The 14,350-nt window shown below is 52.4% G+C and overlaps 3 protein-coding genes across 3 annotated transcripts; 1 reads left to right on the top strand and 2 right to left on the bottom strand.

Moving 5' to 3' along the window:
* Positions 1 to 2,542: 2,542 nt before the first annotated feature.
* On the top strand, positions 2,543 to 4,096 carry PG986_014984 (uncharacterized protein; the record flags this gene model as incomplete). The annotated part of the gene is made up of 5 exons (XM_066851206.1): positions 2,543 to 2,558; positions 2,654 to 2,838; positions 2,921 to 3,408; positions 3,431 to 3,573; positions 3,678 to 4,096. The coding sequence occupies 5 exons, from the start codon at positions 2,543 to 2,545 to the stop codon at positions 4,094 to 4,096; spliced, it is 1,251 nt and encodes a 416-aa protein (XP_066693444.1).
* A 1,556-nt stretch (positions 4,097 to 5,652) lies between these two features.
* Positions 5,653 to 8,974, bottom strand: PG986_014983 (uncharacterized protein; the record flags this gene model as incomplete). The annotated part of the gene is made up of 5 exons (XM_066851205.1): positions 5,653 to 6,008; positions 6,082 to 7,808; positions 7,860 to 8,183; positions 8,254 to 8,738; positions 8,828 to 8,974. The coding sequence occupies 5 exons, from the start codon at positions 8,972 to 8,974 to the stop codon at positions 5,653 to 5,655; spliced, it is 3,039 nt and encodes a 1,012-aa protein (XP_066693443.1).
* Positions 8,975 to 11,708: 2,734 nt separating this feature from the next.
* PG986_014982 (uncharacterized protein) lies at positions 11,709 to 12,789 on the bottom strand (the record flags this gene model as incomplete). Its single annotated transcript, XM_066851204.1, has 4 exons — positions 11,709 to 12,238; positions 12,310 to 12,458; positions 12,545 to 12,579; positions 12,646 to 12,789. The coding sequence occupies 4 exons, from the start codon at positions 12,787 to 12,789 to the stop codon at positions 11,709 to 11,711; spliced, it is 858 nt and encodes a 285-aa protein (XP_066693442.1).
* Between the last annotated feature and the right edge of the window lie 1,561 nt (positions 12,790 to 14,350).

The following is a 14,350-nucleotide window of genomic DNA, read 5'->3' as shown; positions in this document are numbered from 1 at the left end:
GGGGGAGGGATGATGACCTTCCTGCGCTGCTGGGCGTCACATATTGCTGCTGCTGCTGCTGTTGTTGTTGGAAACCTGACTGCCTGCTGTCGTTGTGTGTATGTGCAATTGCACCTTCCAATTACTGGATGCGGCTGCCAGATTGGGGCATGTTTTGTGTGTACCTAAGGTAAGCATAATAGCAGGGAGTGGTTGCTCCGGGGAGTGCCTTCCGTACAAGAATATTAGCAAGACTGGCAGTAGACTCGTTGGCTCTTTTGCTTTTCGACCCATACCAGCGCCGGCCAGCAGAAGCAAGTGCCTCAAAACCGAGCAAACGCCACACATGTCGACTCAAAAAGAAGGTACCATTCGGGCATTTATTCGAGTGACCACGTTCTCAACAGTCCATACCGGAATTAATGTTCTCCGAAGATTGGCAGCGTGTCCCCTCAGGAATCTTGTCCATGGCATTACTGGCGCCTCCGTCTCTTCTGGATAATGAATAAAGATAAAACGTGGGGCCAAATAAAAGAGGAAGGCCCAACAGCGCTTGCAGGACTGATGTATACGTACGGCTTTATGAAGCTCTTGTTCAACACTTCACTCGCCCCGAGGCTAAATGTAGGGTGGTGGCATACAGCGAAGTAGATGCGCACCCAAAGTTGGAACAAGACTTTTCTATTCATGCTAAGGCTCCGGGTCTGCTCACTCGTCTCCATGACTAACTCGAAAAACATGGGCCATCTCAGGCTGTTCGTTATCCTTAGGATGTCACTACTGGGGCTAGAGGGCTTTTATTGAACAGGCGATTAGCCACGTCATCAAACCCGCTCAAGAACCTCATACAAACTACCCTATTTGACTTGCGAAGTAGAAGAATCATGACTGTCTCATATACCAATTCACCCCGGCACAGGGACCGCCAAAACATACAATAAACCACTGCCTCAGCATAATTCCACACCAATGAATGCTTGAAAGGTTTCTGTCTTCTAATTTTTAACCACGGCTGCACCTTGGAGAGGATGGGGTTCTGTTCTGTACCACTCCCCGGTATTGTTTGGCAGCGTGGCAACAAGACCGGCATCAAAGACCGACCAGCAGCAGGCCTTTGTGCATACAACCATAGGCCCGACGTTGTACGGCCCACTCAACCTCCTGATCGGGGTGGCCGCGGCCGTGCAAAACTGCGTTGTCATCGTCCTCACCGACCACCCGGCCTGGATCCCTAGCCGAGTCTCTCCTTTGCGGCCCCGAGCGCATCGGCAAGCGCCTCTACTTCAGGCACGCGTCAACCTCCGGGCCTACGCGACAGACGTTCTTGCGGATCCCGGCTCCCCCGGGTCTCTCGCGAGTATTCGTCTGGATATGAGCACCAAGACGCTGGTATCCTGCAACAACAAGCAGCCAAACAAAACGAAACAAAAGGAGGGACAGCAGCGGGAGCACCTCGAAAGAAGTAGAATCCGATGAAACGTAACATCTCGAAGTGATGTTTGCTGCTCCCATACCCCTGGATATGCCCACGAGAGCGTAGTTTTAGAGTAAATCCCCTCCACCGCCGGACTGACCCACAGGACGCACCTCGCGATACCAGAGAGCTCGTACGTATTGCCAGACAACCGAAAAACAACTCAAAAGCTGTAGCTAGAATTGGCGATGCGTCGTCTATTCCTTTCCTTGGCGGACCTTGAGCACTGTACGACCAGAAAAGCCGAACAAGGATATCGGCCCCCACGGGATTCCACCCCCGTTGAAGCACGAGTAGGACCCGCCACGAGAAGATTCCCTCCGGATATTTCGAAGTGACGTCGATATCAGTCAGTGTTTGAGGAACTGCAGTAGAAATAAACTTATGCGCAGTCTGAAACGGGCTCCGGTCCGTGTGGAAGTGGAGGCTGGCTCGGGCGGAATGGCAGCAAGCACTCGCTCAAGCAAACCTACCACGGGAGCCCCTCCTATGGCCTGCTTTCCTGTCATGTTTGACTCGAAGATATTTGGGATGGACAGCTTCAGATGATTCAGTCGAGCAATAAACACCATAGCTGAATATCTTAGCCTAGCCTAGCTAGTAGCTCAAGAAGGTCTGTTCGTACATGTAATCCGATGTGAATCTGAAATAGAGCAACTCAGGTTCGACAATTCTTAGACGGGCACGTCCCGGTCTTTCGATATTTCTTTTATTTCCAATGTTGTACCAATAAGACCCTGTATTGCATGCCCGGTTCACGATATGTCGAGCTGGCGGTTCATACTGCCCCTGAGCATCGCGATCATGCTGTTGATACCCATGGCCGGTGCTCAAACAAACTTTGGTACAGAAATCTTAACTCTGGTGGCATCGCTACCCTCATGTGCTGTACGTCGTCCACGGAGTGATTAATACACCCGATTGGTTGCTGGAAGTTGACGTCATGAAAACAACAAGCGTCCATGTATCGTCACCTCGCTCGGCACGGGCAAATGCCCCCTGACGAACACCAAGGCATTGTCCGACTGTTTCTGCACCGACCACGCCTTGCTCTTGGACGTAGCAGTTTGTGTGGAGAGCTCTTGCAACATGGAAGACTCAATCCGTGAGTGATATCCGTCGAAACCAGCCTCTCTCGCGAGAACAAGTGACCGACACTTACACCGACACATCTAATCTGATACACCCGGGTCTCAACAGGGGCATCCGAGGTCAGAGAACAGCTATGTGCACCGTACCCCAAGGAGTCGAGGGTGCTGCAAGTCAAGATCACCAGCTCCGTCGCCATCGCGCTTACGTTTCCGATCGTGATTGCCCGTCTCGTGGCGCGATATACAATATCGGGGAAGCTGTTCGGCGACGACATCATCATAGTGTTAGCTTCAGTAAGCAGACAAGTCCCCAGGCACCTCGTACATCGTTCCTCGGCAGTACCCAAGAAAGCTTACCACGCCAAGCGAACAACAGATCCTGGCCCTCTCCGCCGACGCCCTGATTCTAGCCACCGGCTTCCTGGGCTTCGGCCTGCACCTCTGGGACGTGGATCCAGCCCACGCGCCCGCGCTACTACAGCTCGTATACGCGGGGCAGGTCGTCTACAGCCTGGTCAAGACGCTGGCGAAAGTCGCCATCTTGTGCCTCATCCGGCAGATCTTCGCCCACGTGACGTGGATTCGGCGCGTCGTCAAAGTCGGGTTCGTATTTTACTTTTGCTCGGGCGTCGCCTTCACCGCCGTCGTCGTGTTGCAGTGCCTGCCCGTCCAGGCCACCTGGATCCCGTCGCTCCGGTCAAGCAGCAAGTGCCTCGACATCCAGGCGGTCGGCTACGCGACGGGCGCCCTCACCATCGCCGAGGACATATTCATGATCATCCTGCCCTTGCCCCACCTGTTCCGCATGCAGATGAGCATCAAGAAGAAGCTCAGCGTCTCACTGCTGTTCGGCTTCGCATTCATGTAAGTCTTGCCTAGCCATCAGCCTGTTTGAATTTAGTGGTCTCGGAGATGACGTGGGCATCCTGGCATTGACAGCATGCTCGCACACTCGAAACAGCGCCACCATCACGAGTATCGTAAGGCTCAAATATCTTGTGGAATACGGCACCTCAGTGGACCTCACATGTAAGCCACCCCATCTATCAACACTTTCATTTTGGGTGAACCAGGAAATCAACGGCCCCTCGCAAGCTGACCACAGCTGACCGGGCCCAATCCCTTTGTTGCAGGGACCAATGTCGAAACCGGCATGGTGTCCATGATAGAAGTGCATTCAAACATCATCTGCGCGAGCTTACCGGCCCTCTGGCGCTGGTTCTGGAATCTCGCCGGGGCCGTCTGGGAGATGCTCATAGACCGCGGTGCCAAGGAGAAGAGCAGAAAGCTGGTGAAGAGAGTGACGCAGCAAGCATCGAGAAAGGACCGAAATTTGATGTACTATCAGCTGCATAGCCCGGAGGAAAATAGGATGATGCACGAGATGCTGTTCACGCCTATCCCGCCGCTGGCGCACACCAAGTCGGACGCGGCGGCGTTTAGTTCCAGCGGTAACAGGAACTTTGGGTTCGTTGAGGAGGATGATGATTTCCACCGATATAACGTCTTCGCCTGGAAACCACCTTACCAGAAGGCTCGGGCGGGATGGTAGTTGGCAGGTACGATGATGCGGCGACGATGTCGGGCAAGAGATCGTTACCTAGACAGATCTATCGCTGGACTTACAGAGGACCTTCTCGAGGAACCTGAATCAATGATCATGCCATTATCATCTTCCAAACCCTTGCCATCGTCATCTTCGCCACCATTAGCATAGCTCAATTGACGACTGGCGGTTTTCAGATGAGAATTGAATATGGGACATCTGCCGATGGTAAACCAGCTAGGTTCGGACGACTCGCTCACGAAGCTAGATCGAACAGACACCCACGGACTGAGAAACAGATCCAGGCTTCCCTCGGGTACTGTACCTACTTCTCATGACTCCAGGTGGCGTGGCGCTGACTGCCCGCCTCACGGCAATAACTGCCGGGAATGAGGTTTGCCTCCGATGTTGAGTAGCTGGGATGGACATTGCCCGAGTCAGAGGCTCCAGCGGTCATTTGAGGCACGTGTCGAACTCCGGAAAGAAGTGCACCGATCCCATTGTAGCATAGACAAAGATACCCAAGCCAGATAGATAGCTGGATGTGAAAGATGAAATGAACATAGTGGAGGACTGGAAGTGGTCAAAATAAAGGATTTAGAAGGTACTCGATCAGGGACCGCAGTGCAAGCAAGCCAAATCAAACGGCTTTTCACACTGTACTAAAACCAAAACAACACCGACCAGGTTTGGGTGTAAAAAATGCAAAGAAAAAAAAAGAGGAAAAAGGAAGCAGTTCTTCTGTGTACAGAAGAGCGTGGTAATCTCAGTGATGAGAGTGGGATTCGAACCCACGCGGATTGCTCCACCAGGATGAAGATATTAAGGTGACCTTAACCTGACGCCATAACCAACTCGGCCATCTCACCGGTTGCTTTGTTGAGGGTAGGATGGCTTATCGGCGTACTAGACAGATTCGCTTACTGTGGCTGGCCACGCACACTCTGGACGGACGCCCACCATTCAACCATCACGACCAGCAAAAGTATAGTCTGTGCCCGTCACTTATGTCAATCGATTTGCTTTCTTCTTTGGCTAAATATCGTCATGCACGCTCCAGAATGTGTTTCGAGGTTGAATGCCGAAATGAGAAACAGGTCAACCAATCGCCCTCACATTGCAGTACTAATAACGAATCCTAACATCAACTGCCTTGATTAATGAACACTCCAATCGCTACCTATATATTTGAATTACGCCATTTTCGTTTTCCTCAACCGCTCCTGCTAGCTAAGCCATGAATCTCGAGAAGCCAGTCCTAAAGTCATTCTGGGTATCTTTCCATCGTGAAACTCGTCGTCATCACAACTGATCCTCCACCTCAACATTGCGCGTACCTGCCTCAATCACCCAAAATGTCCACGTCGTGAGACACACAGCAATAATAAAAGTCCTTGAAGCCGAAGAAGAAAAAAAGAAGCAAAAACACCTATCGTTTGCTCGCATTCCCCGAAACGCCCCGTAGTAATTCCCCAGACTATTAGATAAGGAAGTAATGTCACTTCAGTCATTATTTGGAATGTCCCCGACTTGCCGAAAGTAATAGGAAAACATCACAGCAATCAGAAGCCCGAACCTTCCATTGCGTTGAAGTTGGAAGGGTCCATGGCCATGTAGTCCAGCAAGTCAAGTCCGCCAATGTTGACGCCCTGGTCCGTCATTGTCACATTGGAGTTTTCGCCCATATTCTGGAACAACCCAGGCCCTGGAGGCAGATACCACGTGGGGTCCTCTGGGTTGGTCCACTCCGTGCCTGGCTCAAAAATGTTGTCGCTGATGCTGTGGTCGAGCGCCGAGCCACTCACGGCCGGCGTATGCGATCCTAGGAGAGACGATGCGCCGTGCATGAATGTGTAATTAGACGTATTCAAATCGAAAGGCGTAGCAGTGATCGGCATGGACGGGGTAGTGGACCGATCTATTGAGAATTTTGTCAGTTGGGCCTCTTATACGTTTGACGCGGAATTTCAAGGTGGTAAGGATATACTCACCCAAAGACTCCTTAAGTTTAGAAGACAAATACCCACTTTCTATGCCGATGGGATGTGAAAGCTGGCCGTTGGCACTCTCGGCCCGGCTTACGTCGCCACTCCTTGAATCGTTTTGCATGTTCTGCGTAGGCGCATGCTTAAACCTGCTGCGCAGTCGATAGGTAAGGGATTCGAGCAGGTCACCGAAACGGATACCGAGATGAACATCGTCGACAACGCATCCCCGAAGACCCGCAACAGTCTGGTCCATAAGCATGATGCTGAGGTTGATATCGGACTTCGGGGCACCAAGCGCAAATGTTTTCAAAAGAAACATAGCCCCGCTGATGATTCTGAAGTATGTGCGGACTGGCGCATGCTTCAGATAACCATCCGGCAGCAAACCATGCACCACGGTCCGGAGTAGGTTCCGGCTTCCCTCCACTACTTCCTTCACAAACTGCTGGTCTTCAGAACGGAAGTCGCCGAGGTGGCCGAGAGGAAGTGCGCCTAGGAAAGATTGCGTTTGAGGAGACAGCATGGACTGTCCATTCGCACCTGGGCCTTGGGTGCCGTTGCTCGGGCGGCCAGCTTTATTGGTACATCTTTCGACGACGGCTTGCAAAGCTAATGAATTCACATATATCCGGACATATTCGTACTCGATTGTGAGGATGTGGCGGATGTATGGGGGCATATCCTGGAAACGCTCGAAATCCTTCCACCAGTCTTTCAGGATAGGCTGGAAGTCCTTGAGCATAGCCGTGTACTTGCCGGTCTGAATGATTTCGGTAGTGTGCTTGCGGGATCGGAAGAGCCTCTCGTTCCCAAGGTGCATGGCATTACTGACACCAACCCAACAATGGATGATGCGGTCATCAAGATCCACATCGGGGACGTAGTTGAAAGTAGCGGAAGATGTGTTCGTACCAGGCGTGTTGCCGTCGTTCGTCGAGGGCCGTTGCTTGAAGCCCCTGAGCGCGGGGTCGCTTGATCGGATGCTTTCCGGCACCATGTTTGTCCATCCCAGCCTACCCGCCAACTGCGTGGCATATATCAGCAACAGACGCTTGATCCGCAGTGCTCGGAGACGGTAACCTTCGTCTTCATATTCAGGTCGAGTGATTGCATTTGTCGCCAGTAGTTCCTCGATGTTATCGAAAACACCCAGCTCATATGCAAGACCCATCGCGGTACTCAGCAACATCCAGCACATTCGATCACTTCTCCAGGCTGGCTCGAGCCATCCCTCGATTCTTTTTCCGCCAACGTCACCGCGGAAATTTCCATCCTCATCAGTGTGCATGTTAGCGTCATAAGAAGGCAACATCAATTCGTCAATAGCTTCGTCTGGAGGGAAGTGCAGAGCACGCGGATGCCACTCGGTCAAAATCATCAACGATTCGATGGTGCCCAGTGTGCGTAAGCTCCCCTTTCTTAAGCCGCGCCAGGGAGCTGTGCTCGAAGTAAGAGACTCGTCGGCTCCTGAGCCGCAGAACCCGCCACCGAAGGCCTCTTGGCCCCAAACGCATCTTTCGATCATACGGCGCAGGTACCGCCAGAGCTCCTCGTGGATAGCGTGCGATCTGCAATGGCCACCTGGGCCAGATATTATGTAGTATCTCGACGCGATTGTAAGTAAGGTGACCGCGAGAATAGGCTCCTCGATTAAGAGGGTGTAGTGAGTCCCTGGGTTTCCAAACGTAGGTGGCGATATGGGAGTCATGGGGGACAAAAACTTGAAGTAGCTTCTAGACGTTAGCCAATAGTCTCGCGGTAGCATACTATCTACTACTTACTATGCAATGTACTTGATGGCCTCTTGGCTAGTAAACCAACCAGCGCGAACGAAGCGGAAACGGGACCAAGCCTTCAGCGCGTCCTCGTACCCGGGTTCCAGATGAAGGTCGAGCATCTTGTCAAGCGTCTCTTTATCGTAGCCTTGAGCTCCCGTCATCAGACGCGGGTCAATGGGCTCGGCAGACTTGGACTGAACACGGCTTGGTTGAACATGAGCGTTCAACAGCGAATCATTAGGAGTCTTGGTTTGAATGGTAGCCGGCGATGGCTGCGCCACTGTACTGATGCTCTCCTGTCGGCGATGCATGGCGTCTCCGTGAACACTGTAGTAGCAGTTAGTAGGCAGTCCGAATTTGCCACATTTGCGCGCCGGGGGGTATGTATTGGACTGACTTGTTCGTAGCAGCCTTGTAAAGAAGGTCCAAAGCATCGTGTGGCCCGTAGACCTCTTGGCGCATAACCGACTGTGCCTCCAGATTCTCCATCTGCGCATTCGGCTCGCCGTCGCCAATATCAGCGAGGCTACCGCCCCGGCTCTTTCCACCACTGTCCTGGTCCGAGTCCGGGCGCTTGAGAGGCTGGTTCCTGCCCGTGGAGCCTCCGGGCGTCAGCGGAACGTTGCGATACGCATGCTTGTTGATTGACGGCGGCGGTGAGGCTTCCGACAAGCTCAGGTGGTGTTGCTTTCGGCCGTTGCGCACGATGTAGGCCTCGTCACCCTCCTCCTCGCCATCTTCGTCGTGCTTGCGCTTCCTACGTGTAGCACTGAAGTAGCACTCCTTGCTTTCGCGCCGGCAGCGGACGCACGGGGGGTCGTGTGGGCTATCGACGCTGCCCAGGTCGCAGCGCACTTTGCGGCGTCGGCATGGTATGCAAGCCTACACGGTAACGAGAACAGCACATTGGTCAGCATTGGAGCTCGGCTTAGACTTGTCGCAACCGCGTCGCATTGGCAATGGGAACTCACCTGGTATACCCGCTTGTGCTGGGGAGGCTGCGGCGAAGGGTCCGCGCCGGATTCTGAAGTTTGGCGTTGCTGCTGCTGCTGCTGCTGCTGTGGTAGCGGTGGCTGCTGTTGTTGACTTGGCGGTTGTTGACTCGGGAATTGGGACATGGCAACAGGTGGTGATGACGGGCCGGTGGCCTGATGGCCTGACGGGAACCTTGCGACTCAAGCACACGGTCGAATGTTTCTTGCGCGATGGGAAAGTGGTGTGCTGTAGGAAAGCCCCCCCCACGTCGCTTGGGAAAAAGTGAAGATAGTTCGGTTTGCGGCGGTTTTTGAGGGCTTTCGAAGGCTCAAAAGGCGGGACGGCGATGAAGTGGGACGAGGGGTGTTTTTGTAGGACGGGGAAGCTTTTTATTAGTCAAAGGCGGGTTTCCTGATAGTCGATAGGGAGGGTAGCACAAGCTGCCCACTGCCCGCCTCTCACCTCAACTCCTCTCTCCAGTCTGTTTTTTTTCCCCCCAGCCCGCTGCCAGCCAACGGGCCCTACGACAAGCCCAGCCCGTTCCCGATTCCTAGCTGGGCAGGTGGGCTACTAGCGACATGGCTTCACTGCAAGAGTGCGGGGGGAATGAGCCCTTCCCCATCCCTCATCCGTACTAAATCTCCGGCCATTACATAAATCACCTGCCCGTCCCTCGCGGACTCCAGACGACCCTTTGGCAGTCTCCATCCATTGGCCGAGTAATGATAGGCATTGGTTGTCTGGAGTTAATATATGAGTCCACACGGAGACGAACATCTTTCTTTTATTTGCTCTATCTACCTGGGCCCTGGCTACCTACCTACCTAGCTAGGTCAACTGTTCATGTCGTACATGAGCATGTATGTGCTGGGTTGTTGGTAGCTTGCCTGCCCAGAAGAACTTGAGTGCTCAACGATCAATTAATTGGAGCGGAACACGGGCACTGAGTGAAAAGTACGCATGCCGGAAGCCTATTTGCGTACCTCCCAAGGTCATGTGCCCCCAATTCGGAGCTCGGCCGGATGCCAGCGTATTGCAAACCATCTGCCCTCTCAAGTCATACGGAGGACTCTCAGAACAAATCAATTGGAGCAGGTGGACCAGAGTGGTTGTCATGGATTGAGCGTTCGAATAAAGTCTCTTCTCCCAACGTTCGGTCCTGCGGCTGGGTCCCAAAAGGGTCACGAGCATACATACGGGTTTGGGGGGACGTGGCTTGGTGGACGAGTGAGAATGAGAAGAAATACTGCACAAAACCTACGATTGGATTGATAAGCTGTGCCGATTGCGCCTACTGATCAGTCAGATCTGGGTATGCATCCCGTATGTGCAACCCACCTTCGTGTGCACTTGGTGATCCAACCAGCCAACGAATAACAAACCAGCTGGGCGCGCATGCGCTGGCGACGGATGATAGACCTTGAACATGTCAGCGTACAAAAATGTGTACTTGTCGCGCACCTCGGGCATCTCGGTGTAATGATAGCAACAACAACCAACGAGAGAGAGAGAGAAACGTGAATTCGCATTGGGATAGAAGATTGGCCAATCAAAGCCACCATTATAAAAATGCAGAGACCGACATGGGAATTGGTGGCACAAGATGCATATGTCCTGCAATGGCGTATTAGGGATTTCTACCTGCTTTTCCGTCTCGCCAAGAGCAAAAGTGTCTTGGATAAGCAAGTCCGTGTCACTTGACGAGAGAGATAAATGGATACTCGACGGGCGGGCTCAAACGTCTTTTACACGGAGAACGAACATAGCTCATGGCTCTATTGACTGCTACGCGCAAATCCAGGAGAAGTGCCGCTCTGGAATCTCAGCCTGAACTCAGACTCAGGATACCCTCGTCGGATCCTCAGCTGCAGACCGCGGAAGTCTGACCTTCCCGCCCACCGAAAGGCAGGATGGGCGGATGCGGTAAGGCCGGAAAGTCACGTTGGACAGCTGCCCGCAGCCCCCCTAAGCTACTAGCTTGCTGACCGTGGGTTTAATATCTATCGTGCAGTATCGTTCGTAAGCCTCTACGACGCGCCCCCGCGCCCCTGCATTTTGATTCGCAAGCCACTTCTCTCTATTCTCAATAATTCAGCTGAGGAATTTCGGGGACGAATTGGCGGTGTAGGAGGGTCTACCGGGCCCGTGTGATGTCATAGCCCATGCCGCGCTGAAGCCCAGCTCGTCGCCCTGCAAATTGATAACTGTGATAGGCCCAGCTGGAGTTCCCCGCGGATCTGGTTTACCCCAGGGGGAAGACACGCGACCTAGGGACAGGGAAGGAGGCGGCTCGTTTCCACCCCCTGATGCGAGGTCACATGAACCATGTCTGTACACTCTGACCTCGTCCAGTACTCGTCCAACAAATGGAAACAAATCCCGAACATGTTCGTGTCAATGTGGTCGATGGATAGGGAATATGGAGGTTGATTTAGATTTATTCCAGCTTTATTCTTAACCTCTTCTCTTCACCGGGCATGCCGGGTATCTAATGGCGACTCAACTATAAGCGTTGACGGCATCCTCGATTGGAGTCATGATCATTGCCACCGTCCAATTCATGTCGATCCACTGTCTTGACCTCCCCCTGGAGGAACCGCCTTCCATTCTGCGACAGTGATGATGCGGGAAGAATCATCGTGGTATAACTGCGTCTTGCTTATGACATGGTGCAGTGAAAAGAAAACGGGATTAATTAACAAACGCAAAGTCCACCGGACCAACTCCTGCTTATTCGGCCTCTTTTGATGGACCGCCTAGGAAACTCCAATGCAATGCATTAATGGATACTGCCCATGTTTCCCCTAAGCCAATACAGTGTACAAGTGGTGAGTTCAGGAACCAGGGGATGCGTCGTCCTAGGATACCTTCTTCTGGTCAACCTAGTAGAGTACGGTCAGTATAGATAGACGTTGCGCGCGAGGTGAGGCGGCGACTTACCAAAAATTCCCAGATCATGCGAGCCAGGTTGTCTGGCAGCGTGAAGAGATCCACCGAGAACTCGCCCATCTCCATGTCGTTCTTGGTGTAGGTATCGTCGTTCTTGTGGTCATGGATCATCTGGATCACATGCAGCAAGTCATCCTCGTCGAGCTTGGTCATGGCGTCTGCCATCTTCTCGAAATCCCACTGGTTTTTCCGCTTCTTGCCATCGTTGGCCTTACGGACCTTGTTGACCTTGGGATCCTCCTCGGTGCTGACAGGACCGGTCTCGCGCAGGATGTTAAGCAAAGCCTGAGAGGGGTTCTTGAAGGTGACATTCTGGAGGACCTCGTATCTGGGCGACTGGAAGTTGAGGTCGTGGTAGACGGTAGTCTTGCCGCCCTTCTCGGTAGTGAACATGTCGATGGACATCTCGAACTCGCCCCATCCTTCATTCTTACAGGTGAATGGAGGCTCGGTGAATGCTGCGCGCAGGCTGTTAGCGATACAGTGACATGGGAAACCCGAGTTTGTATGGGGCGCCTGGGCGACGTACTCTGGTTGGGGTTGGCGAAGGACGGGTGAAGGTTGTAGGTAACCTTGGTGAAGCAATTGGCAGGGTGCTCGCCACCTTCGGCATCAGTGAGGAATATCTTGACACTCCATTCTTTCATGGGAAACTCCGGCATAGGAGATTCCTTGTCGCTGTACGAGAATATTGTTAATTGGCCGAACGTGCGTATGCGATCGCGGATTGCGGCGCGTCGTGCACGGAACGCGGTCTGACTTACATGTTGCGCTGCTCGGTAACGAGCTTGACCTTGCGCTACAATGCCAGAATGTGTTAGCTACATTCCATGGCGACTATCAATCGATGCGCCGTAGAGCTTACCTCGAGCTGCATCTTGGACGGACTGGAGGCTCGCTTTCGCTTTTGGCCTGCACTGTGATTCTCGGATTCACTCCTGTCGTCCTCCGATCGCTTCTGGGAGCGCGTACGAGTAGGCCGGGGCTGAGCAGCCTTGCTTGAGGTCATGGTATCGGATCAAGGTTCTTCCGCTGGACCGAGTGTGGGTCTGGAGCTGTGCTTGACGTATCCTGATCGCCCGTGAGTCCGTGCGCCAGACTGGTCTGTGACTGGAGCTGCTTGAAGTGGTTGGAGCAGGGGAAGGAAGTTGCAAGGATGATGAAGGTGGGTAACGAGAGTGGATGAATTGAATGTGGGCCAGATATCTTTGGCGGCAGGTGCTGGTTAGGAAGGTGCAATTGTTGCTGGATTGGCACCTACCTTCTAGATATTTTTCGGTTTTGCGATTGTCGAAATCCATTGATCTTCAGAATCTCGCTCTGTAGCATTGTTGTCTTCTGGTTGCCAAGCTTCAGATACTTCCAGGTTGTCCTTCCCTTCAGGAACTGATCTAGCATTCAATGATTCCAGCCTTCACCTTGAACAAGACTATGTGCATGCAGTACAGTATCACGACTGAAAGACTTCTTTGCTGGACTTCGCTAAGACTACGTGACTCGTTTGTTCATCAGAGCATATATCCATTCATCAAACGAAATGGGCGTGCATGCATCTGAATAACCATAACTGAAAATGGGAGAGAATGAACTTCCACATTCTCCATAGTATCATGTTAGAGGCTACGAATAGGCTTCTACCCATCCATAGGATCTGCATGTGGTTGTTGGATCTTTCTATGGAGTTTCCGAGGTGTTGGGCATGATGACACCTTGATTTCAAGCTTGGCATCAAAACGTGACCTGCTCGTTGTAAGTCTTTCAGTACTGCTGGGCTTGTCACCAACGTCGGAGGCAATCCCGTCGGCTGAAGTGATTATGTTGTCTCAATATATGCAAACGCAATGGTAACCCTGATTCCCAGATAGATCCCGTGGTGTGTGTTCCTAATATCCAAAGGTATAAATAATTTCCTCAACCGAAAAGGGGGTGGGCAGTATGGTAACCGGAACTCCCAAGCAACTACGGCCGCAGGACCAGCGGATCCTAGAGCCAGCCATCGGAAGGCGCTCGGAGCTCATGCGGCACAGCCTATGTAGAACACCTTCATTTCCAGCTATTCGTTGTTAAGGTAGCTGGCCTCAAGCTGGAAACCGCCGCCGCCGAATATATGTAGGGTACCGGAACGTGGAAGCCTTATGGAAGTATATATACTGAGCTTCGCCTTCGCCGAGATGCCTCTGGTCCCCTCGAACCAACCTACGTGATATATTCACTTTCCTGTGAATATGGGTGAGGACTCCGAACTCCTTGGATGGTGTGGTGGAACTTTTGGGTTAAAATGTTTCGATTCAAGTGCAAGTGGGAATGATCTGGCCATAAGTCACTGCCCAGGGCTATTTATTGTGTCGCCACTTTCAAAGTAAGAGTAGTAGAACTGAAAGCATTAATCATGCCTTTTTCTCATGTTCCATTGCTGTTTATTCGCAATCAGGCTTGCCGAGGTCATGCTCGATCAAGCCCATCCTTACCATGGTTTTGCTTGAGCCCAACCGGAAAGGATAGCACCTTGATTTACATATATTGGTACAAAGGGTCCGCAACAGTGTAGGCAAACAATGTTCATAGAAAGT

The sequence above is a fragment of the Apiospora aurea genome (assembly GCF_038362705.1).
Source record: "Apiospora aurea strain CBS 24483 chromosome Unknown utg000010l_segment0_segment0, whole genome shotgun sequence".
NCBI lineage: Eukaryota > Fungi > Ascomycota > Sordariomycetes > Amphisphaeriales > Apiosporaceae > Apiospora > Apiospora aurea.
Note: the sequence above shows the minus strand (reverse complement) of the source record. Positions and strands in the feature narration are given on the sequence as shown.